The 24,228-nt window shown below is 54.1% G+C and overlaps 10 protein-coding genes across 10 annotated transcripts; 4 read left to right on the top strand and 6 right to left on the bottom strand.

Moving 5' to 3' along the window:
* Positions 1-1,224: 1,224 nt before the first annotated feature.
* On the top strand, positions 1,225-1,979 carry KD926_009110 (flavin reductase family protein; the record flags this gene model as incomplete). Its single annotated transcript, XM_053101713.1, has 2 exons — positions 1,225-1,278; positions 1,353-1,979. 2 exons carry the CDS (start codon positions 1,225-1,227, stop codon positions 1,977-1,979), a joined length of 681 nt encoding a protein of 226 aa, XP_052954748.1.
* A 375-nt stretch (positions 1,980-2,354) lies between these two features.
* KD926_009109 (putative MFS peptide transporter) lies at positions 2,355-5,674 on the top strand (the record flags this gene model as incomplete). The annotated part of the gene is made up of 7 exons (XM_053101712.1): positions 2,355-2,969; positions 3,473-3,812; positions 3,897-4,013; positions 4,072-4,294; positions 4,350-4,718; positions 4,778-4,932; positions 4,995-5,674. 7 exons carry the CDS (start codon positions 2,355-2,357, stop codon positions 5,672-5,674), a joined length of 2,499 nt encoding a protein of 832 aa, XP_052954747.1.
* Positions 5,675-6,507: 833 nt separating this feature from the next.
* On the bottom strand, positions 6,508-7,968 carry KD926_009108 (flavin-containing monooxygenase; the record flags this gene model as incomplete). Its single annotated transcript, XM_053101711.1, has 1 exon — positions 6,508-7,968. The coding sequence occupies one exon, from the start codon at positions 7,966-7,968 to the stop codon at positions 6,508-6,510; it is 1,461 nt and encodes a 486-aa protein (XP_052954746.1).
* Positions 7,969-8,509: 541 nt separating this feature from the next.
* On the top strand, positions 8,510-9,583 carry KD926_009107 (lipase/thioesterase family protein; the record flags this gene model as incomplete). Its single annotated transcript, XM_053101709.1, has 1 exon — positions 8,510-9,583. The coding sequence occupies one exon, from the start codon at positions 8,510-8,512 to the stop codon at positions 9,581-9,583; it is 1,074 nt and encodes a 357-aa protein (XP_052954745.1).
* Positions 9,584-9,899: 316 nt separating this feature from the next.
* KD926_009106 (hydroxysteroid 17-beta dehydrogenase 11) lies at positions 9,900-11,023 on the bottom strand (the record flags this gene model as incomplete). The annotated part of the gene is made up of 3 exons (XM_053101708.1): positions 9,900-10,176; positions 10,240-10,633; positions 10,690-11,023. 3 exons carry the CDS (start codon positions 11,021-11,023, stop codon positions 9,900-9,902), a joined length of 1,005 nt encoding a protein of 334 aa, XP_052954744.1.
* An 896-nt stretch (positions 11,024-11,919) lies between these two features.
* Positions 11,920-13,760, top strand: KD926_009105 (cytochrome P450; the record flags this gene model as incomplete). Its single annotated transcript, XM_053101707.1, has 4 exons — positions 11,920-12,114; positions 12,176-12,621; positions 12,697-13,081; positions 13,146-13,760. The coding sequence occupies 4 exons, from the start codon at positions 11,920-11,922 to the stop codon at positions 13,758-13,760; spliced, it is 1,641 nt and encodes a 546-aa protein (XP_052954743.1).
* Positions 13,761-13,876: 116 nt separating this feature from the next.
* On the bottom strand, positions 13,877-15,917 carry KD926_009104 (CobW domain protein; the record flags this gene model as incomplete). Its single annotated transcript, XM_053101706.1, has 5 exons — positions 13,877-14,681; positions 14,746-15,192; positions 15,276-15,557; positions 15,644-15,729; positions 15,810-15,917. 5 exons carry the CDS (start codon positions 15,915-15,917, stop codon positions 13,877-13,879), a joined length of 1,728 nt encoding a protein of 575 aa, XP_052954742.1.
* Positions 15,918-16,390: 473 nt separating this feature from the next.
* On the bottom strand, positions 16,391-17,930 carry pgxB (putative extracellular exo-polygalacturonase; the record flags this gene model as incomplete). The annotated part of the gene is made up of 5 exons (XM_053101705.1): positions 16,391-16,774; positions 16,833-17,078; positions 17,140-17,313; positions 17,366-17,533; positions 17,595-17,930. The coding sequence occupies 5 exons, from the start codon at positions 17,928-17,930 to the stop codon at positions 16,391-16,393; spliced, it is 1,308 nt and encodes a 435-aa protein (XP_052954741.1).
* Positions 17,931-18,672: 742 nt separating this feature from the next.
* KD926_009102 (MAPEG family protein) lies at positions 18,673-19,320 on the bottom strand (the record flags this gene model as incomplete). The annotated part of the gene is made up of 3 exons (XM_053101704.1): positions 18,673-18,872; positions 18,964-19,265; positions 19,316-19,320. 3 exons carry the CDS (start codon positions 19,318-19,320, stop codon positions 18,673-18,675), a joined length of 507 nt encoding a protein of 168 aa, XP_052954740.1.
* Positions 19,321-19,667: 347 nt separating this feature from the next.
* KD926_009101 (putative C6 transcription factor) lies at positions 19,668-24,160 on the bottom strand (the record flags this gene model as incomplete). Its single annotated transcript, XM_053101703.1, has 9 exons — positions 19,668-19,751; positions 19,802-19,894; positions 19,950-21,569; positions 21,633-22,085; positions 22,633-22,835; positions 22,890-23,212; positions 23,263-23,379; positions 23,434-23,548; positions 23,596-24,160. 9 exons carry the CDS (start codon positions 24,158-24,160, stop codon positions 19,668-19,670), a joined length of 3,573 nt encoding a protein of 1,190 aa, XP_052954739.1.
* Positions 24,161-24,228: the final 68 nt, after the last annotated feature.

Raw genomic sequence — 24,228 nt, 5'->3', positions numbered from 1 at the left:
TGTCGCTTAACTACCATTTTGGGCTTTATTGATCTTCAGTAAACGGTGCAATCATGAGCATCTTTGCTTTGTTCAAACAGACATATGGCATACACCCTATGCTAAACTATCTCAGCTTGTAGGAAGACCACAATTGATTTAAAATCTCCCTCCCACTTGCTTAGCACTTTTATTTCTGACACCTACCCTTCTTTCTTCAACAGCAAGACTCATCAAGACCAAAAATCCAAGAGACGTGCCATTCCGTATAATTTTTCTTCGAGGCGTTTCGATTCATTGGAGGATCGAAAAATCAATTCCGCAACCCCGCCCTAAGCCCCTTGTCCAGAATCAGGGGTAGATTGGGCACGAGAAAAAAGAACACGGACAAGATGGAGCGAAATATCTTTAGCACGACGTCTTTCAAAGCGACAGAGTTCTCCCTCGAAGAGCACTTGGAGATGGCAGTCCGCTCTCGACCATCGGGCATAAGGGACTACTCAGCCCTCCACGCCAGAGGAGGTAGAGTACATGAAATCCGCCGTGAGAGTCGCAAAAGTCGTTTTCCCTTCGTGACTGTATGATCCGGCTTTGCAAAGCATTTAACGCGGAACCAGTGGGCATCCAGTTTGAGCTGGTTTTGGATGCGCACTTAGGGTTCCGTCCCCAAGTATGCATAACGATGCGCGAGGATGTTTCTGTTTCCGATCGACAAGATATGGATGATATACGGATCTTGGATATGATCAACCTCGGCGCCTGCGGGTATCAGGTTCTGGTCGTTTCTGCGATGGGGGCGGAATAGAGCGGATAGTAGTTTGTATTCTTGGAGCGGCGGACATGTTCGGTTGGTTTTTTCGATTCGATTATTTTCGTGGTGATTTAGCCGGCAAAGTTGAGCCGGAATGTTTTCGCTTATGTGTCTCCTATAGGATATTGGCTATACCGATCAATTGATGTATTACCTATGAAACCTGGAACCATTTGCAGAAGCGTACTCCGTATAGTTCGGAGGGTTCGGGCGCTCGGTCCCCACGAGTGGGACTGGTGGGACTCGGGACGTTTTGTCGGGAGTTGAGCGGGAGCTGGAGAGGGGGCAACTTGATGCTTGTCTCTTGTACTGTGCAACCATCGAGTATTTATTAACCTATGAATCCCCAGGAGAAGCGAGGTCGTACAGAACCGATCATTGCAGTGTAACGCACAAAGCATAAACATTGCCACCCTACCCCGTCAGCTGCCAGTATGTTTTACGAGCCCGGCGTGACCGAACACAACCTGCCGCGGGATCCCTTCAAGGTAAGAGACGGAGAAGGAGCAGAACGTCGCATACGACGGAGGGACCAGATAACTAATGACTTACACGTTCTAAGGCATGTGTCATTCCGCGACCGATTGGGTGGATCTCGACACAAAGCAAGGACGGCCAAGCCAACCTGGCGCCGTACTCGCAATTCAACAATCTCACGTTTGACCCGCCGTACGTGATGTTCTCGTCCAACCAGACGGCCGACGGCAGCCGCAAGGATACGGTGGTCAACGCTGAGGCGACGGGCGAGTTCGTCTGGAACCTGGCCACCTGGGATCTGCGCGAGGCGGTCAACATCTCGGCCCAGCAGTTCCCCTACGGAGTCGACGAGTTCGGGCAGGCGGGGGTGCACAAGGAGGCAGCCCGACTGGTCCAGGCGCCCATGGTGGAAGAGTCCCCGGTCAAGTTCGAGTGTCGCTACCACTCCACCGTGCGCTTACCCGGTAATCCGCCTATGGGCACGGTAGACGTGATTATCGCGCGGGTGGTGGCGGTCCATATCAAGGACGAGGTGCTGACAGACGGCATCCTGGACGTGCGCAAGACGCAGCCGATCGCGCGATGCGGGTACTACCAGTACGCGGTGGTGCGCGACACGTTCGACATGCAGATTCCGGGCATGGGGGAGGTGATGTTCGGGCTGGAAGGCAACGCACGGAAGAACCGCGAGTTCGGCGATAAAATCGAATGAGCTGCAGGGTCTGCGATAGGGAGGGTGAGGACTAGTCCCGGTTGGGGTGTAGATACAGTAGTCAATAGTCAATGTCAATGAATGCTGATATTAGGTTTATTATTGAGAGTCAGACTGTCAGCCAGGTCAGGTAGTACGAGAGGTCATTCTCCTGACAGGGGCCAGAAGGAATGGAACCGCTCGAGATATCTCCGACATGTCTGGAAAGGGTCTAGGGTGGTGATTTTAATTTAATGCCCGATCCTGGACCCTGCGACAAGCTATCAGAGCAGTTCCTGTTAGTAATAGCGCGCACCTAATGCGCCCTCATCCACTCCGTGTACGGGGTAACCTGGACAGCTCCCTGTCTTCCTCCCTCCTCCTCCAGGAAACTCTATGGGGACGACCAGTCCTTATCAGGGTGGCAAGGCCAACATACACACCGTGTCCATCGTGTACCTTCGACCGGGCTGGACCTGGCTGACATGGGATTGGATCCCGATAAGGCGCTATATCCAGGGACTGATTGATATGCGCGGGTGGAGTCGGATCTTTCTTTCTTTTACCGTCAGAGTAGATAGTGATCTGGCGGCGAGATGGCGCGATGGAGGCCCGCCGGTCGTCCAGCTCTGGGCCCGGTTTGGACGGGGGTCTATCTGGGGAAGGGACCTCAACCACATGGCCAAGGGGACGGTGATTGGCCCCCCTCCTATCAGCCAAGCGGTAGGGTTGCATTCCAGATTACCAGCCAAGGTCCGTGCCAAGCCCCGTGCTTATTTCCGCCACTGCTCCCTCGTCCAATCCCCCGTCTTGCCCCACGCCCCTCAAGCCCCCGCCAAGGCCCGCTATGCCGCCTTGGTCTCTTCCGCTTATCGCTCACTGCTCATGCGTCGGTTAGGCCCGAAACTTCATAGACTTCTAGTCGTGCCCAGAGTCCTCCGGAGTGCCACTCCTCGCCTGTCCAAATGCGCCAAGAAGCGATTAGCCCGCTTCTGGTTCTCCTTCCGAAAGGTAAAAAGATAAATCAACAAATTCGAACACCAAAAGAAAAAGCAAAGGAAAAAGAGGAGAAAGACAAGCACAAGCACGGCTACCAACGGTTACATGGCCATCGTCTCAGACTCTTCGTCCCCTGGTTGGTGGCCACGGTGGTGCAATCCGCCGCCAGACAAAAGGCCGCTAGTCAGTCTTTAGCGGAGGAGACCAGCCGATAGGAAGCTGCCTGACTCTTGATAATTCCGATTGTTGATAAATTAATTTCCACCGGCTGATTGGGCCTCCCCATTGGGTAGGTGTTGTGGCACGCGATAACCAGCCCGGATTGCTAGCTGCGGCGACCTTCTTCCCTTTTTCCTGGATGCGCCTCTCCCACCCCCCCCTCTCCCCCCCGACGCTGTTCGATTCTCGACGGGCTATTAAAGTCTCATCCCTTCCTCTTCTGTCGTCCTTCCTCCCGGCCTCCTCTTTTCTTCCCTTTCTTATTTCTCTAGACGACTCCACCCCGTCTACTGTAGATCCGATCGCTGTCTACTCCCCGCGGCACCATGAATGCCTCAGATCCCGCCGATGTCATGGAGGTCGCCCGATCCCACGTGGCCGCCCATGAAGCTCACGAGAAGAAGTCGCTCGATAAGGAGCTCGCCATCTCACCCAGCATCCAAGAAGTCCCCGCGTCCAAGGAAGTGACCGGCTCCTTCACCGGAGGCGACGATGCTCACCTGCACCACGAGCTGCCCACCGACGCCGAGCTGGTAGACCTGCGTCGCGTTGCGGGCCCCATTCCCTGGACCGCTTACACCGTGGCATTTGTCGAACTCTGCGAGCGTTTCTCCTACTATGGAACCACTGCGGTTTGTACGTCTGCCCCAAATCGTGTCCCCTCATCCACTCTTTGTCCGGCCATCACAGTTGCGCTAACCATGGAAATCACTTTTGCAGTCGTCAACTTTATTCAGCGTCCCCTGCCGGAAGGTTCTACCACCGGTGCCGGTTACGATCACAGCGTGCCCGGAGCTCTGGGGATGGGTCAACAGGCGTCGACCGGTCTGACTCTGTGTAAGTCCCTCGCCTCTCCGGAGCGAGCCAAGTAGAAACCCGTTTCTAACGGATGCAGTCAACTCCTTCTGGTCGTACGTCATGCCTTTGGTCGGTGCCTACGTCGCCGATCAACACCTGGGACGTTTCAATACCATCATGTGGTCGATTGCGGCCGCCTTACTCGGTCACACCATTCTTATCATCTCCTCCATTCCCCAAGTCATCTCCAACCCCAACGGGGCCATTGGATGTTTCGCCGTCGGTCTCATCATCATGGGTGTGGGAACGGGTGGTTTCAAGTAAGGATTAGCCCTGGAGAGTCCATGGGACGGCAGAACTAACTCGACCGCATAGATCCAACATCTCTACCTTGATTGCCGAACAATATCGCCAGGATCAACCCTACATCAAGACATTGCAGTCGGGTGAGCGCGTTATCGTGGACCCCGCCGCCACCGTATCGCGAATCTACCTGTACTTCTACCTGATGATCAACATCGGCTCCATCCTGGGTCAGGTCAGCATGGTCTACGCCGAGAAATACGTCGGATTCTGGCTGTCGTACTTCCTGCCTACCATTATGTTCATGTGCTGCCCCGCGGTGCTCTTCCTGTGCCGCAACAAATACAACCACGTCAAGCCGACCGGTTCCGTTTACCTGCAGGCCTTCCGCGTCTGGAAGATGGCCATGAAGGGTCGTTGGTCGCTGAACCCTGCCCGCATGTGAGTATCTCCCCCCCCCCAGTGATAGGGGAGGCGCAGGCTAATTTTAATCCTTATAGGTTCATCAAGAACCCTACGCCCTTCTGGGAGCCCGTCAAGCCCTCTGCGCTGGGCCCCAACAAGCCCGCATGGATGGTCTTCGACGACGAGTGGGTTGACGAGGTGGCCCGTGGTCTCAAGGCCTGCACGGTGTTCTTGTGGTACCCTCTTTACTGTACGTATTCTTGGTCTTGACAACCTACAGGCTGGATGGAAGGCTGACTGACGCTTCGACAGGGCTGGCATACAACCAGATGTTGAACAATCTGACCTCGCAGGCTGCCACCATGCGACTGGGCGGCGTCCCCAACGACATCATCAACAACCTTAACCCCCTGTCGCTCATCATCGCCATCCCCATCATGGACCAGGTCTTCTACCCGGGACTGCGCCGCATGGGCATCAAGTTCACCCCCCTGAAGCGTATCACGGCCGGTTTCATGATGGCCACGCTGTCCATGGTCGCGGCCGCCGTGACGCAGCACTACATCTACAAGCTGGGAGACTGCGGCAAGGAGGCCAACTACTGCCTGGACGAGCTGAACAAGCACTCGCCCATCTCCGTCTGGGTGCAGGCGCTGACCTACGTGCTGGGCGGTATCTCGGAGATCTTCGCCTCCGTCACCTCGCTCGAGTACGCCTTCACCAAGGCCCCGCGCAACATGCGTTCGCTGGTGCAGGCCGTCGCGCTGTTCATGAACGCCATCTCCTCGGCCATCGGACAGGCTCTTGTCAGTCTGTCGGTGGATCCCCTGCTAGTATGGAACTACACTGTCGTAGCCATCCTGGCCTTCGTTGGCGGCGTTGGTTTCTGGTTGAGCAACTACAAGCTGGACGCCGAAGAGGATCGCCTGAACAACTTGAAGAAAAGTCAGTACCAAGGATCGGGCGTCAAGGGCGACGAGGAGGCGCTGTAATCTCCTTTTTTTACATTTCCTTTTTGTTCTAATTGCCATGTGACGAAGAATCCGATGTGAACGGATCGGGACGGGTTACGCACGTACGCTGGATAATATGTAATAAAAACGTTTGAATACCCATCAATGGACATACGGAGTCGTGAGCAGAACGCTCTATATACCTATCTAATTCTCTCGCTGTGCCACTGTCTCCGATTTATTTTTACTCGTCTAGAAAAGGAGTCTAGCCCACACCGTCTCGATATTAGGTGAAAATCCAAAATATCCATGAACATCCGCAGGCACAACTGAAAGTCAAGAGTGAAAGCAGCCACCTCCCAGCCACCCAATAAATGTTGTGCCCAAATCCAGGTCAACTAAATTTAGTCCTTTGGACCCTTCTTCCCCCGCACGGATCCCTCCTTTTTGTGCTTCCCCGGAAAAGGGAAAATAAATAAATCAAATAGAGTTCCGCCATCCACGGGAAACCAATCCATGTGTAATGGAAACTCATCTCCGTCATTCTTAGCGCATTTTTAAATTAAATTAGACTGTCTGGTGGAAATGCGGGGAAGTTGCGGAATGCGAAGGAATGGCGGAGTTCAAGTGCCGAGGCTTTATTGCTAATAGGTATACGGGGTTACATTGATCTCTGGCGTGAGATGGATTCATTTCATATATTGTATTCATATCATACCCTGCTAACATAACACGTACTCCATTTCATGTCAATCGTCTCATGAAAAGAAAGGGGAAATCATTCACATCAGGAAATGAAAGAAGAAAAAGAAAAAAGCAACGCCAGATCTAATATCAACACCTCCTTATATCCTCATATTAGTACGTACATACTACAACAGCTTCTTCGCCTCCCCCGTAAACTCCATGCTCTCGTCAATCCGCCCCTTCTTCGCGAACTTGATGTCGTCCAGATAATTGTCCCGCGGCACCCAAGGGCCCCGATCCGCCGTCTTGGGTAGATCGCGCTCGGCGCTGGTCACGTACGTCGATTTGAGATTGAGCAGGCGGCGCGGCTGAAGGGATTTGCGCTGCGCGCCGTCGAGTCGTGGCACAGCGGCCTTTGCGCCGCGCTCGTCCAGCTCGCGCACCAGCCGCACCAGGAAGTGCGCGGTGGCGTCGGCACCCAGGGTCCACGAGGCGTTGGTGTAGCCGATGATGCACAAAGCGTTTGGTACGTCCTGCAGCATCATGCCGCGCCACAGGTGCTTCTCCGGGATGTGCTGCGGGATGCCATCGACGGTCAGCGATGCCCCACCGGCGATCTGTAATCGCAGTCCTGTCGCCGTGACAATGATATCGGCGTCCAGCGTCTCGCCCGAGTTCAGCTCGATGCCCGTGGGCGTGACTTGTCGGATGGTGTCGGTCTTGACGCCGGCGCGCCCGGTGTGTAGGCTCTGGAAGAAGTCGCCGTCGGGTGACACGCAGAGTCGCTGGTCCCAGGGGTTATAGCGCGGGCGGAAGTGCGGATCGAAGGGGATGTGGGCAGGCAGCTGGCTGGAGACTCTGCGGCGGAGAATCCAACAGGCCACGGCGGGGAGGGCTTGGCAGAAAAGGAAGAATAGGCGCGAGGTGATCATCCAGTTGACACGCTGCAGCCGGCGGAAAAACGTGGTGGGCAGCAAGTAGCTGAGCAAGGGGCGGCGTTTGTTGGGCAGCGACAGGATGTAGGTGGGACTGCGCTGCAGCATCGTGACATGCTCGGCCTTCTCGGCCATCTTGGGGAGGAGCGTGATGGCGGTGGCACCGCTACCGATGATGACCACCTTCTTGTCGGCGTAGTCGAGGTCCTCGGGCCAGAACTGCGGGTGAATGGTCTGTCCCTGGAAAGCCTCCAGGTTGGGGATGTCGACCTCCAGCGGCCGGTTGTAGTCGTAGTAGCCGGTGCCGAAGACCAGGAATCGCGTCGTCAGCGAGTGCGTCTGGCCGTCGTGGTCGACGCTCAGCGACCAATTCTGGTCGGCCGATGACCAATCTGCCCCCAATAGCTGGTGCTGGTAGCGGATCTTCTTGTCGATGCCGTGTTTCTCGGCAGCGTTGTGCAGGTATTGCACGATGAGCCGGCCGTCGGCGATGGGACAGCCTTGGTCCCAGGGATGCCACTCGAATCCGAAGGTGAACAGGTCTGAGTCGGAGCGGATACCCGGGTAGCGGAAGAGATCCCAGGTACCGCCGAGATTGCTGCGAGCTTCTAAGATGGCATATCGCAAGTTGGGATATTGAGACTGGAGCCGGTAGGCGGCGTTGATGCCGGAGATGCCAGCACCAACGATGATAACGTCAAAGTCTTCCATGGTTCTTATGGATCAATCAAGCAAGGTTTGAATGGTGAGACATGTACAATGCGACAACAATGACGAACAAGGATTGCGAGGAGATGAAGGCATTTTTATACAAGGGTTGATAGACCCAGGCCAGGACGCATGAAAATAGGTGCAGAAGCGAGACACATGCCTCGGTTACCCAAAACAGAAACGGTCGCGAGGCGGCGAGGAGAAGTCTGGGGAAAGACCGAGGAAAAAGGGGAGATTATTATACCGACCGAAGATTGAGACGACCGAAGAACCGGAGGTGACGATCGCCCATCTTCATCAAGTCTTTCCCTGGTGAAGGCCTGCTCCACCCGTCCATCCTTACCCAATGCGGCAACCAGTGCGAGCTCACATGTCGCGGCAACCCTAACTTTCTTCTAAGGTACTCCGTATACTACTCGGTACTCTATACTCGGTCCCATGTACCATGTACCATGGCCTCTGTACTCTATACTATATATCCTCCGTCGCACATGTGTCACTTCCCCCTCTCACATCTTCGTTCCCCGTGTTCAACGTCAACATGTTGTCCCTCGTGGAAAAGCTAGACTTTGTGCCCGCCCTGCTCTCCATCGTTCTCACCGTCGCCTGGGCCATCATCTCCGGTCTCTGGCGCTCGTCCGCTCATCCACCTACCCTCCTGCTTCATGTAGGTTACGCCGCCTTCCGCAAGGCGACTGCCCGCCTCTCGGTGGCACAGATGCAGACGGTGCTGCCGCCCTCCAACCGCATCTACGAGCGCTACGTGCGCCGCTCGCGCATCGCCCCGGAGACCGTGACCCTGCCGCATGACGCCCTGGGTCATTGGATTGGGTCGCGCCCTGCGTCCTCTCCTCCCTCCAGTGACACCAAAGTCCTGGTGTGGTTCCATGGCGGCGGGTTCGCCCTGCCCGCCAACGTCGGCTACTTTCACTTCTTCGCGCGCCTGACCGCCGACGCTCGTCGCGCAGGTAAAAGCCTGGCCGTCTTCAGCCTCACCTACACGTTAGCACCCAAGGCCACGTATCCCACGCAGCTGCGTCAGGCCGTCGAAGCAGTGCGCTACGTGCTGGACCAGGGCTACGCGCCCGCGCAGATCCTGCTAGGCGGGGACTCCGCCGGCGGGAATCTCGTCGGTGGCGTGCTCTCGCATCTGGCACATACGCATCCCGCAATTGCCCCGGTAGCGCTGCCCGCTGAGGCCAAGTTGGGTGGTGCCATTATGATCGCACCCTGGGTGAGTATGAATACCGACTACACGGGCGAGGAGATCGATTCGCGCGGCGATCTGATTACCCCCGCGGTGGCGGGGCCCTGGGCCAGTGCGTATCTGGGCACCGCCAAAAGGGACTTCTACACGGATCTGTCTACAGCGCCGACGGACTGGTATGCCGAATTCCCCGTGGAGAGGGTGTTGGTGTGTGCCGGTGGCAGCGAGATCCTGTTGCCGATCATTAGCGAGTTTGTGGATAAGTTCCGGCAAGGATTTGAGCGAGTGGAGTTCTGCGTCGGCGAGAGAGAGGGCCACGTAGCTCCCATTTATAATCTGTACTTGGGAGATCAGACGGAGACGGCGCAAGGGAAGAGCGTGAAGAGCTGGTTAAGGGAGGTTCTATAAGGTGTACGTATAATACATTTGTATATATCTCTTGAATATTTGGTTTGTATTTTCTTCTTAATTGGAGTCTTTACTGTCCGCCTGCTATATCCACAAAGATTGTGAGGCTATAGGAATCGCAGACATAGATAAAATAGAGATTAAGATAATGATAATAACGAACTCAAGTCCAATGCTTTTGCAAGTGAGGATTCATACTAAGCACGATATGATTATTATATACTATTAATTCTAACCATCATATGAAAACAAAAGATATTATAATCAATACAAGGAATCATCAAACTCATGGCTTCTATATACATTATTCTCATAGTTACAATCCCTGCGCCGCCGTCCACTCGCGTACCTGCTTCAGGTTCTTCGACCCGGTGTTCCGGACGAAGTCTTGCAGCCACGAGGGGAGGGCGCGCACTAATGAAATAGGCATGAGATGGTTGGGCAGGATTACCTGACCACTGCTCTGCGTTAAGATCTGCTTGACCACAGCGGCCGACACCATCTCGGGGGTCAAGATGGGCTGACGGAATTTGTTGCCGGCGTCGGTCAATTGCTTGATCATAGGGGTGCGCACCCAGAGGGGATGAATCACGCTGTTTTGTTCGTCAGTCTCTCTCTCGGCCTACACCATAAGGGCCATAAGGGAAGTAACTCACCTAGTGCGCACCTTCGGCGCTTTGTACCAAAACCGCAGCTCCTGGCCCAGTCCCTCGTGGAAGGCGAGCGCACTGGCCTTAGAGCAGCAGTAATCCACAATCTCGCCCTGCGCGACGAAACTGGCCATGCTGGCGATGGTAATGACGTGACCGTGGTTCTGCTTTACCATACTAGGCAGAAACTCGCGCACCATGAGAAAGTGCGAGATGGTGTTGACCTCAAAGGTCTGGCGAATCTTGGCTTCGGGCTCATCGAGAATAGTGCCATCGGTACCCACGCCGGCGTTGTTGACCAGCACCGTGGGATCGCCGTGCGCCGAACGAATCTTCTCGGCGACGGCAGCGATGCTAGCCGAGGATGTGATGTCGGCCTTGTAGAAGGTGGCATTGGCAGCTGGATAGGTCTGTTAGTTTTGCTATTGTTCCGGCAAGTCACAAGCAACGACTCACGTAATTTAGAGGTAGGCTCCTGAATGTCCAGGATCACAATGCGCACCCCCGTCGGCGCCAAATCATCCACGACCTGCTTGCCGATGCCGCTACACCCCCCGGTGATGAGAACCAGCTCGCGCGCAGGCTGCCAGGGGCCAGCGCCCTGCCAGTTATTCGCTGCCCATCGTGTCAAAGCGCGATTAGTGTGGCGCACCACCCCGAGCCCAACTAACACGGCCAGCGCCTTGGGAACGACGGGGTGCAGCAGAACATTTTGCGCCTCGGGGGGCATATGCGACAGAGCCGTCTGACCCCACTGGCGTAGAAACTGGAGAGATTGATCAAGAGACATGGTGAATGAGCTTGCTTTGGCGGGAATGAAGGTATGGACGGGTTTACCCGGATAGATATAAGATCCAGTGAAGTTCATTCACGGCTGGTGGCCGAGGTTCTCACATGGTAGGACTGCAAGTATCCGAGCTTGCGAGACCAGACCCTGAAGAAGTTCATGATAGACACGGTGGAGCGACTGACATTTCGTTTATTCTAGTCTCCCATGTTTAATCCACCAGCACTGGCGGTCTTGCAGCTCTTCGCGACAGAGTGAAGTATTGGCAGTCCACTTTACCCGAAATAGAAAGGGTTGCGAGTGTCGATCGGCACTAGGAGCGAAGGTACTGCTGGAACTTGGATCATTCGGCGGGGACGGTGGAGACTGGAGTGGACTAAATTCAGGTCTCTGGAATCTGGATGATGAACTGGATGTCTGGAGGAAATAGGGGCTGGCCAGGTCACATGGTTGCGGCCTGAAGTCTCGCACTCGTTGCCTTTCTCGACATCCTGCCCCTCCCCTTCTCTTATGTTCTCTTCCTCTCTCTCTCTCTCGTCCAGCACGAGCCCCGCTTGTCGATCGATCGCCTTGCACATCCCTGCGTCATGCATCCCAGGCACATGTTATCGAGCCCATTCTGGCGGATTGTCGGTGAATTTTCTAATCATCTACCATAAGAATCCTGATTACATCGTTGTTCTCTCACTCCACTTCATCCCCAGCCGAGGTCAACACCGTCGATCCGCGGGGCCTGCCACTAATGAGAACATCAAAATAGGATCCGTTTAATCGGGCCGGTTTAATGGGGTCCGTCTCATAAATGAGACCGGAGGCCCATTAGACTTGGTCCTCTCCTCTTCTCTTTACCCCGGATTTCCGTTCTCTCGGTTTAGCTATCCGCCCTCGATTTGTCCATCATGGATTCGTTGCTGTTCCTCCTAGCCTTCTCTCTGCTCGAGGGCTACCTTTTGCAGCGGTCGGTCCTTCTGGATGCTTCCTTTCGCACCCTCTGTCTAGCCTCCTTCGGCCTAAATATGGTCCTCCTGGGGATCTGGAATGTCCTCATCTACCCTTTCTTTGTGACACCTTTGCGTCACCTGCCTACTTTGGGAGTAAGTCAATTTCTTTTCTTGAGATCTGACACGTAACAGTCATTAATGCGAATAAAAATAGGGCAATTTCAATCACGCCCGCATCATCTTTGACGACCCACGCGGTCGCCTGCCACTGCAATGGATGAAAACCATTCCTAACGAAGGTCTCATCCATTTTCGCGATGTCCTTAACAGGAGTCACTTGTTGGTCACCAACCATCAGGCCCTGCTGGACATCATGAGCACGCACACGTACGACTTCGAGAAGCCCTGGCGCGCCCGTGACTTCCTGGCCCGTATCATCGGTTTCGGTCTGATCTTATCCGAGGGCGGTGCCCATAAGAAGCAACGCAAGGCGCTGACCCCGTCCTTCCACGTCAAGAATATTCGCGCCCTGTACTCGCTGATGTGGGAGAAGACGGGCATGCTAATGGACGAGCTGGAGAACGAGATGCGACTAAATCCGATGGAGGGGGTCAATCCTGACAGTGGCGAAGGAAAGATCGAGATGAGTGTGTGGGCCAGGTACGTACATTTCTTCGATCTAGCATCCCTTGCGTCCAAATGAAGAGATCTGGAATCTCAGCTGATCTGAAACAGCCGTCTTACCCTCGACATTATCGGCCCCGCCGCCATGGGCCGTGATTTTCGCTCCCTGCAGAACCCCGAGAACAAGGTCGCTGACAGCTTCCTGGCCATCTTGGAGCCCACCCGGGAGAAAATGGCCTTTCTGGCCGTCAATTTTGTGCTGCCGCAGTGGTTCGCCCGCCGTATTCCTTGGCGCCTGAATCGCGTTGTCGCTCAGGAAACTGGGTTTCTGCGCAATCTCTGCAAGGACATCGTGCATGAAAAGCGCGCCGCTATGACGGCCAGTGGCGCCACGGCGAAGGAGCTTGAGGCCGATATCCTAGGCTCGATGATGCTTGGTGGCGACTTCACGGACGACGAGCTGGTCGATCAGATGTTGACATTCTTGGCGGCCGGTGTATGTTCTTTACACTATCCCTTCATGGGAAGCCCAATTGACTGACTCAATAAATCATGCACAGCACGAAACCACCGCCAGCGCCTTCACCTGGGCTTGCTACCTGCTCACCCTGAATCCGGAAATTCAAGATCGGCTGCGCGATGAAATCCGCGAAAAGATCCCCTCGGGGTCCCACCCCATCACCTGGTCAGAATTGGAATCCATGCCCCTGCTCAACGGCGTTTGCCAGGAAGTTCTACGCCTGTATCCGACGGTACCGGTGACGCTGCGCGAATCCATTCGCGACACTACCTTGGCAGGTAAACACGTCCCCAAAGGCACGCGCATCATCCTCTGTCCTTACGCCACCAACCGGTCGCCGGAGTTCTGGGGCGATGACGGTGAGACGTTCCGGCCCGATCGCTGGATCGATACGGACAAGAACGGCAACAGTACCGTCAATCATACGGGCGGCGCGTCGACCAACTTCGCCCAGATCACTTTCTTGCATGGTCAGCGCGCGTGTATAGGCAAAGACTTTGCTCGCGCGGAGTTGCGCTGCGCGGTGGCGGGCGTTGTGGGTAGGTTCCGGTTCGAGATGCAGGATCCCAAGCAGACGATTCATATCGCCGGCGCGGTAACTACGAAGCCCGTCGAGGGTATGCATTTGAGAATGAAAAGAGTGGATTGGTGGTGATGGTTTTTAATGATTTCATGACTTTTATGGCTTGCTATCAATTTGTAATACCTGAATGACTTTCCTGTTAGATGATGTATTAATGGATCCAATTTGACTTATCCTGATATGAGCTTTTATGCTTTGATCATCTTGGGGTGCGAAGACCCGTGATGATTATGGTTATGGCCGTGGTTTCCATGTCCCAAATGCTCGCTGATGCGATGCTTGCCTCGCTGCGCCGTCTCTTTCCCCGTCACTTTCTCCTGTTCTGGCTCCTCGTCTTCCTCGTCCTCAAACGCAGGCCATCCCTCCCATCCATCCTCCCAAATCTTCATCATCTTTTCCTGCCTCTCCCCATGAGACAGTTTTCCATTTGACATGACCTTCTCCCACTTCTTCATGTCTGCGTCGTCTAGCAAACAGTCGTTCAACAGTTTGGTAATGGCCTCAGTATTGATTCCTTCCCCGATGAACACAATCTCTTGTCGCCGATCTCCCCATCGACCTTGGAAGTCCGCCTCTATGGATTTCCGCACGTCCTCGTCCTCCGGCCACTCTTCGTCCGCTACCTCTGCGAACCAGGGCCCGCCGCACCCGACGGTCAACATGCCACCTGCCTGGCTCCATTCGCCGAACTGATCGGGGCGCGTGGCCATCCAGTAGAAGCCTTTGGAGCGCAGTATGGGCCCGAGGACGGGGTGTGCCCGTTTGTTGGACAGAATCAGTTGGGGTTCTTGTTGGTTGAAGTCGTCCATTTCATCGTCCGAGGCTTCTGATGAGGCGTCACTCTCCGCTTCGTTTTCGTCCTCGTCCTCTTCTTTATCTTCATCTTCTTCCCCGGAGCTCTGCAAGAGGATGAACTTGTCATGCAGGAGGGAGAAGAGTCGACGCGGATGGAACGGTCGTCGCGCCGTGTATACGAAATTGTTGATCCCATATCTAATACGCGTTAGAAGATGCCACCTTATAAAATGCAGGGGCGGGGGGAAGCATGAAAGCATACTCGACAGTCTCCGGCACCGGCGCCATCCTCTCGCCATTAGCCGTCTCCCTTCTCGTCATCTCGTGCAGACTGCGCAACCAGCCCGCTCCCGAGGCCGCCTTGAGGTAATCAAACCGCCCGGTGTCCAGGATCTCTTTCACGTCGACGCGCGAGTAATTCGTCTCCAGCACCTTGGCGGCGGGATTGAGCACCCGCAGCAAGGATCGGATACGCTCCCGCGTCTTTCGGTCCACCGTCTCGACCTTGTTAGTGATGATCACGTCGGCGAACTCGATCTGGTCGACCATCAGGTCGGAGATCGTGCGCTCGTCTTCCGGTATGATGTCCCCGCCGTATCGGTCGGAGAGGAACTCGGCTGTGTCGAAGTTTGTGAGAAGGTTGAATGCATCGATCACCGTGACTGTGGTGTCGAGCTTGGCGAGCGTGTGGAGACCGCCCAGTTCAACTCTGTTTTCGGACGGTCAGTGTTAGCAGTTATACTCTTGATGGTATGGTTCTGATGTCGGATAGGAGGGACAGGGGAAGGTTACATTTGATTCAAGACCTTTCGACCCTCTTCATCCGCCACGTCGGCTTCAAGCATTGCAGAACTGAACTCCGCCGTGAACGTCTCGGCCACTTGCATAGGCTCGCTGATGCCCGTGCTCTCGATGACCACGTACTGTACGTCGTCCTGGCGCGTCAGCTGCGCCAGCTCCGAGAGGAGATCCCCGCGCAGCGTGCAGCAGATACATCCGTTCTGCAGCTGAATGAGGTTCTCTTTTGTTTGGGAGACGTGGTGGTTCTTGATGAGCGTGGCGTCGATGTTCAAACTGTTTCCCAAGTTCATGAGTTATGAGAAGGTCTCATAGATGATGAGATGGCCGGCTGGGATGGGAGGAAAGACGGTTCAACATACCTGCTCATATCATTCACGATGACCGCGATCTTGAACCCATGGTCCGATTGCAGAATGTGTTCCAATAAAGTGGTCTTTCCACTTCCCTATTGTCCAAGACACATCAGTCTCTCTCTCCAATGCAATCCACTCACCACCTACTAGGACAGGGGAACAAGGGGCTTACCAAAAACCCCGACAACAGCGTCACAGGCAACTGCCTCGTTTTCTTCCCACCAGGGGCTTCCCTATTAACAGGGAAATCTATCTTTTCGGGGCCCGAATTGATGGTCATCGTGTGCGGGTAAGACTAGTTCAGAGGGTGTGTGTATGTGAGAGAAAGAGAGAGGAGATGAAGACAGATACTAAAAATGAAAACCTTGGGAGCAACTATCCATGCTCGATCCTTTATACTTCTATACAAGGTCTCGTCCGCAAGGTTTCCTCTCATGACGACTATTCATAATTGGGACCATGATTGGTGCAGGCCCGGGCTTCCCCCAAGGTCCTTGTGATGGCTGCGCGCAGGGGAGCGCGCAAGGTACGCGCCCCCGGGTCCTCAAGATGCACGGATTCAGAGAGGAGTGTTGTCATCAGCTATTTGAAGGGGAATTATTGGTCGTTGGAGAATGTCGTTTAATGGTGGTGAATGTGATTGGGTTGATCGGGCTGGATATGCTATCGTGCTACGGGTCAAACTGCGAGGCGACGGAGTAAAGGTGGAGAAGGACTCCTTTGCTGTACATTCTTTGCTTGATAATGTCTGAACTAAGAGCTGCTCGACTGGCACTCCACTCCAATGTCACCTTGGATTCCATCGCAAATAATCACTGGCGAACTGGCCGCCGGGCTGGTGATGTTGATATCATTCAGCCGGATTCCCGAGCAGACTGAATTCGGCGAGCAGGTGAGATCCGCCACCACGGCGCCCTTCTTGCCCGACGAAGTTCCGTAAATGTTGTCGAAGACAATGTTGGTCACGTTGACCCGGGACGGATATGCGGCACACTCCTCTGCCTCAATGTTGAAGTAGCACTGATCGAGCACAAGCGGGCTATCGGTATTCTCGATGCGGACGTTCTTGTAGGTGATGTTGTTGATGCGACCGTAGCCGACGTTTTCGCCGGCCCAGGCCTTGAGACGCGCGCCGTTCTGGTATCGTCAGTATGAGATTGTAAGATGAAGCACATGCGCGGCAGGAAAGACTAACCTGTCCATTCAGCAAGGTCACGTTCTCGATGTACGCATGCTCGATGATGTCCTTCACGCCAGGGTATTGTCCGATACTGCCCATGCTAACTCCGTGCGTGCCGTTGCACCACAGATTCTGAACGAAGATGTTGGTGGTGTTGGGCTTGGGCGAGAAGCAGTCGTCGCCGACGTTCACCCTGGTGTTGGTAACACTCAGACCGTCCACATTTAACGAGTCAAACCCATCGCTATTCTTGGGTAGTGCCTAGTTTCATATCATTAGAACACACAGCTCGAGCTCATGGAAACTGTACAGAGGGCCATACCGAAGCGTTGGTAGAGAAAGCATTGATATACACGTTGTCAAACGAGACATCCTTGCTCTTTATGAAGAAATTGGTCCAACATGGCGAGTTGAGCTGCGTGATGCCTTCGACGGAGACCCGAGTCGCATTTTCGGTGAGGAAGAGGATCGGTCGGTAGTACTCGTTGTTGGGATCCTGGATGCATTAGACTCATCTGACTCCATTGGCACCCCTCCAGGGTACTTACTAGGATCTCCTGGCCGGCGAACTCATTATACCATCGCTGTCCATTGCCGTTCAACACGCCCTTTCCAAATATCTTGATGTCCTGACCTCCCCAGCGCCAGAAGGTGATGGATTTCTGGAAGTCATAGTAGAAGTTGTTCGCTTGCCAGTAGGGCACGTCGTCGGTGAACTATAAATTTCTGTCAGACTTCGATCAAGTAGATAGATAAGTCAATACGATCAACGCATACCTTCAGCTCTCCATCCAATTGGACCTCAATATTATCCAAGAAGGTCAAGTCTAGCTTCTTTCCAATCACATACTTCTCTCCCTTCTTCAGGAGCAGCCGTCCACCACGATTCGCCCGCTTGATTCCCCATAGGAAATCCGACGAGATATCATCCGTATCGTTGCGCGACGACCGAATCGTCACCGTACGACGGTCACGGTGCTTGTGGTGGTGCGCCCCGACGCGTCTCAGCTCAGCCTGGTCGCCGACCGGAATGATGTGGGCGCCGGGGATGAGGCCATTGACCGCGGCACTGCTGACGACGCTGGCAAACAGCGCAGCGAGAAAGAATTTCATGGTGCAATTGGTCCTTTCGCTCAATGCGCAGGTGCTCTATCAACTTGTGCTCAGGGGATGCTGGATTGGATTCCTTTGCTTGAGAGTCGGGAGGTACAAATTTATAATGCGCTGCTCCGGCTGGCCTCGTTTATCCTGCTCCTGTCCGGCCGGCATTTCTTTCATTGCTATCGCACGACACGACGCGGTCTGCAAAATCTACTTCAAACAAGTTTCTCCGCCTGTAGGATCCCAGAAAACTGCTGTCAAGGGCACGGCATTCGTGGTAGAGCTCCACTTGGGCTTGAATCGCATCATCCTTGATATCTCCATGATGCGGAGATGGCGAAGACCTGGGGTAGTGATCAAGCTCTGTGGAGGAAATTTCACCGTGCGTGCAGGTTGCTAATACTTCCACCAATCAAGGATGTGTGGGGAGAAATTGGATTGGGGAAGAAGATCGAATGCCTCGATGGAAAATCAATTTTCCACATTCAGATGTGTGGGGAAGGTATAAGTATCAAAGGTCCCGTAGCATTGATTCGGACGTGGAAGATTGACGTCTCACAGTTTATCTAGTTGGGTCTGTAGGGGACACGAGAGCCTCTGGCATCCAACGAACCTCGGCATTTTCTCTCGCGATCGACATTCCCCTCGCACTCCTTTCTTCTTCCAGACAACCGCAAAATTCTATCGAACTACTTGAGCTCGCTTCCTGAATCCTCCCAACCTCGGTCCAGCACAATTTAATCTGTCCCACTGCTCAGAGCTTCTTCCCCGCCAGCACCAACGCCGTGAGGCAGCTGATATTCCCCGACCACCAGGCCAACGATCGTAGGAAACTCAACGTCTCCGACTCGATCCACACATAACTGATGGCATACACTAGGCGCGAGAGTGTGTACCACGCTCCGATCCCGTTGATGGTCTCCGCCGGGAGGTTAGCGTGAACGGCGAGGAGGACTGTATCATTGTATCTCCGTTAGCATCCAACCCGACGGAGAAAGTCGTTCCTGTGAATATGACAGTATCGGAAAGAAAAGATAAGACATACTACCCGCAACAAGCAGTGGAAAACCCTCGACAGAATTGGCATGCGCCGCTTCCTGACGCTTGAGGCGGTTCAGCGTCGAGCGACTGATCTTCCCCGATTTCACCGCTGCCTCACCGTACTTGGTCAGGTCCTCGCGCGGCGCCGTGTTGTGGTCAATTCGATGGATCCGCTTGGCCGGTCGAGTGCTGAGCACGCCGTACGCGAATAGGAAGTTCGCAATCAGGTAGGCGGCCGCATGATTGGGCGCTTGCTGCTGGCCAGGAGCGGCGCGGAGACCCAGCGTGCTAAGAATAGACGTAGACCTGGTCTGCCGTTAGTTGGCGTAAATTGGGGATTGCAAGGAGGAACGTACGACATTGTGAGTATCGTGAGTTGTCTCTGGGGTAGTATAGAAAACGGATAAAGGGGTAAAACGATGAATGGGAAGGGGAAGGTCTTTAAATTGGGTTCGAGGGATCGACACTCTGTGATATCATCGTTAGCCACCTTACCAGTAGCACATGTGCGCACATGTCCCTGGCTTCGAGCAACCATCGATAACCAAATAAAGATAAATTCTATTACCACACTCCCGTCCGCCCTCCAAACCTATCAACAACAATGGTAGAACAAGACAAGAACACCGAGAAGCAGAGATGGTATAGGAGTCAACGCCGGAATGCCCCGAATATGAACCAAACGCCAAGCCATCCAAGATATTACTTTTAAAAAGAGTTGAGGAAATCGTTTTCCAAGAAGTCCGGTGAGCCATAATCAACCCCGTCAAACATATTCGCAAAATCAAGAGGCTAAACTTCTGTTAGACAAGACGTATTCTGAAGATCCACAGCTCTCTTACCGAAGGATCCGCTAGACCAGCAGGACCAAGGGAGGACCAATCGAACGGAATATCGGACGAGGCGGAATCCAGCCCGGGAGTCAGCGAAGGCACCTTAAGTCGTATTAGTAGGCATCAACCACCACTACCGAAACACACAATCACTTACCCCGACAGAACCATCTTGACGAGCCCGAAGATCAGCCCAGGATGTTCCCCTGATGATTTGCTCGCAGTCCCGAATGGCCCGCATGGCCACCTGCTCGGCTCTCAACTGAGGATCTTCTCCGCTCATTCTGGCTTTGACGGAGGCGAGCACCATGCTTAGGAAAAAGAAGGCCTTACAGCCTTTCCCTCTCGTATTAATCCGATTCCCGAAAGTGTCGAGGGTGCTTTCGACGGCTTGCAACAAAACACTCTGCTGGGACCGGACCAGCTCATTTAGAGAGCTTAGCGAGCTGGATTGGCCGGACGGCGCATGACCAGGCGATAATTCCTCGGTCTGCCAACAAATTTCCACGCTGACAGTGAGAGCAGCGTGGAAGAACTCGTCGCGGAACATTCCACCCCCAAGCTGTCCTAGATGAGGACATGCCTGTGCCTCGGGGAGACTGACCGGCGGCGGGTCCAGCTGAGAAAGCATCTCCAGGGACGACTCGAGACAGATCTTGCGCGAAAAAGAGAATTTAGGAGAAACCGAAACGCTCAGAGCAAACGGTCGATGAAGAATAAGCACAAACCTGCGCATGAGAAAAATCAAGAATGACCGGGCGAATGGCAGGTTGCCCGAAGGGCTGAGCGCCGTCGATCCGCCGTCCGGGTACAACGCGAGGGCCTCGTTCATATACATAACCAATTGCTCGCCCAGACGCAACGCCTCGTCATATGACAACCCGAATTTCAGTCTGTTGATCTGCTTCGCTATCCGCACGCGGAGCGCCAGCGATCGGGACAGGAGGACCTGAAAGCTGCTGCGCGTGAGCAATCCCGGATCTTTGGGAGCAACGTCCTCAGTCATCTCTTCCGTCAGATCAGCGTCGTCGTAGTTCGACGGCGGTTCGCAGTCAAACTCATCTAGATCCATTGAAGGGGCCATTCCTCCATCCAAAGACGACTCCAGATCAAATTCGAGGATCGTGGCCCACAACCGCCGGCGCATTTCCGCCCAGAATGGGGTCATTTTGCCGAAATACGACGGGCTCCTATGCAAGCCCATAGTCATCGCCGATCGCATTAACGACCCGGATGAAATCCACACAAGATCACCGTCGGTTGCATCTGCTTGACGCGCGATCATCAAGATACACTGTATTTGCAACATGTCCAGATTGATAGTCGAACTCACGAAGGAGGATGCAATCCACGACTGAACAGACATGATCCATGCCGAAGCCGAGCTATGCAACGTATCGGTCTCGTTCAATCTCGTCGTCGGCCCGAAGAAACAGCTACTGGCAGCCATAAGCGCCAGCAACTTGGCCAGAAAAACCATGTCCACCCGTTCCGTGCCGGCCCAGTAAGCATCGTACTGTTTGAGGAATGTCGGAACATGCAGGATGCGGTACGTGGTCTCAAAGGTAGACAGATACAAGCTCAGAAGCTCATCCGCTACTCTTTTGTGGGGAATCATCTCTTCCATCGAAAAGGCCTTCTCGCGGTAGACACGCTGGTGATCCTGTTGTTCGCGAGAACACACCTCCCCTCTCAGCTTCTTCAGCCGCGAGTAGTCCGAATCCTTCGATTTGAATTTTTCTCGTCGACCTCTCAACACGGTGCCAATGTCTTTGAACTGTAGTTCGAAGTTAATCGCCTATGCTGAATTATATAAGCATATCCACCATTGGTCACTTACGTATGAAAGAGTCACGCCCCAATGGCAGCGCCCGCAGAATCTTGTCTTCCCATTCTTGCCACGAAAGCAGGCTCCCCGTGGCAGGTGCTTGACATCTTCGCTTATGTACTGTGCATCATACGACGTCCGCAGCGTCGGTACCCCCAGACCATCCAGACCCGAGCCCTCTGGCGTGTGAACCGAACCTGTTCTCGATAAAGCATGTTCCAGCATCTGCACGCGGTGGCGCAGTTCGTATATCTCCTCGGGCCACCCTTTCGGCTTGGCGACTCGGTTCGCCGAGGATTGGTGTTTCGAGTCAAAAACGTAGAGTCCGCCGTGCACCGAACTGGCGCGACTTCCCGGCATCTGCACGCGGTCGGGGGGTGTGTTTCCCACGGGTCGCGACTCTGGTTGCGCAGTCACCTGAGGTCCCGAATATACGCACTGCTCCGGAGTCTTCGATTTGACGCACTGCCCGCATGGCATGGACCGGTCGCATTTCAACTTGCGGCGTCGACAGATGGTGCAGGACAGAGCCGGTCGTCGTCGTCTCGGTGGGGTTTTCGGTGACGTTGTGCCCATTGCATGGGGATGGAAATCGTGTTCGTCGTCCATGAATAACCGATCGTTCGAAGGTGCCCCTCACGCATTGAAGACGATCGGGTCGGAATGAGGATGCCTTGGTGACGATATAAGCTTCAATGCATAAGAGAGTTGTGGAAAGTGCGGCTTTTCGAACATGTCAGGGGCCCGCCTTGCCAGGCTTATCTGATCGGGTTGGGGAGGATGTGGAAATTGATGACTGCCTTGACCCGTCACAGAAGGAAAAGCGCAAGTTGGTGTGGTGTTTACGCCAATGGATGCGCCTCAGCATCCGTGAGGTCATCCTGCCCGGACTTACTCCATCCGGCTAGCCTCGGACATCTCGGGGATGCCCTATCTGGCATTCCAGACCGAGCCAGGAATACGAGGAACACGAGTTCCCTCAGAACACCCCCGGTATAATCCGCCATCGCACCTGGTTGCAGTAGCTCTCCCAGGAGGCTCCGTATTTGGCTAAACATCGCTTCTCGTCTCGCAGACATCGATGGGCAAGGATAATGGTCATGAAAATGGCATACGTCCACGGGAGGAGGTGAGTTATCCCGCAAGGCGCACACATTGCGTATGACAGAATGAGATCTCCCAGGTAATTGGCATGGCGAACGTATCCCCACCACCCTACACCGATGATGTTAGATCAATCTACTCGTCAAAATAGCAGAGAAGGCATACCGGAGCAGAGAAGAAGAGACTCGTGTTCCACCCCGTTGGCAGTCTGGTAGAAGCACTTCATGACCTTCGGCCTTGTCCCGGCAATCGTACAATTACCTCGCGTCTTGCGGGTTAGGTGCTTTTGCTCGTTGGCACAGCAATAGATCAAATACCCGCCGATCCCGGCGGCAAGAATCGCAGCAGCCGTGGTCGGATGTAGGTGCACGGGTTTCCGCGCAAGAAATTGTGTCTGCAAGGTATATACCGCCGGCAAGAATGCCGATGAGCCCCAGGCAAAGTAGAAACCGAAATGATCATGTTCTATGTCAATGGTGCGCAGGTACCTTGCTGGCATCAGCAACTGGTCGCTGTTTCAAGCGAGGGGGCAATTTACCTGTCCTCGCGAAAGAAAAAGTCTGCCACGTACAGCAGATGAAGAATGTCAACCACAATGATAGAAGATGTGATGTAACCGTGCATTCGGTACTGATATACCGTGAAGGAAAGATCACTGCACCCCGTTAGCACAGTCAATCCAGATACAAGCCCACGCATGCACACTCACATCACAATCCACGAGATCATCCCGGTGCGGCCAATGTGAAAGAGCTTCATATCCCACAGTTTTCCAAACCGGGGATTCAGTTCGACCCCCATGTACAGGTCGTAAAAAACCGATCCTACTCGAGTCAATACTAAATAAGCATTTATGGAGCAACTCCAGTACCTGTATATTTCCTATCCTCTGGATGGGATGGCCATAAGCTGGCCTTGGCATAAAACAGAATACATAAAACAAACCCATAGATATTGCCCAGCAGTAGAAGAGATCCCCAGTTGGAGGCAATAATCGCTGGATCCACGACGTCGCCGATAGACAGCGCCACGACCACAAGAATCGAGATGCCAAAGGCAAATAGTCCATTGGATCGATAGCTGAGGAGATATCCCGCGGGTGTGGTATGTCCCTTGCATATGCGTCCCGGGAGCCCCGTGTAGAGCAGACACTGGAAGGCTATCCACCCCAGATAGCCAGCAAGAATCATGCCATCGAGCCCCTGACAGAGGTGAAAAATGAAGATGGACGGCCCTTCGGCCAACAGAAACCTCAGCATCTGCACAGTAGACGCGTCGAATAGTTCCATCGATGCCCAGGGCAGTAGCGATAGCATCGGACACAGTAGACCCATGAACCCTGCCGCCAGCACGCCGACCTTCCAGGATGCTTTGCAACGACGGCCCCAGCCCAGTAACCTCGGCGGTTTAGCATCGGAAATGGACAAAATGCTCATCGACGAGTTTCTTATGCGTTCCGTCAGATTGAGAGCCTCCATGTTGGTATCTGGACTGAGGACCTTCG

Source organism: Aspergillus affinis (genome assembly GCF_023601865.1).
Source record: "Aspergillus affinis strain CMG 70 chromosome Unknown NODE_63_length_192884_cov_87_495086, whole genome shotgun sequence".
NCBI lineage: Eukaryota > Fungi > Ascomycota > Eurotiomycetes > Eurotiales > Aspergillaceae > Aspergillus > Aspergillus affinis.
The sequence above is the reverse complement of the archived record's forward strand: the minus strand, read 5'-3'. Positions and strand labels throughout refer to the sequence as shown.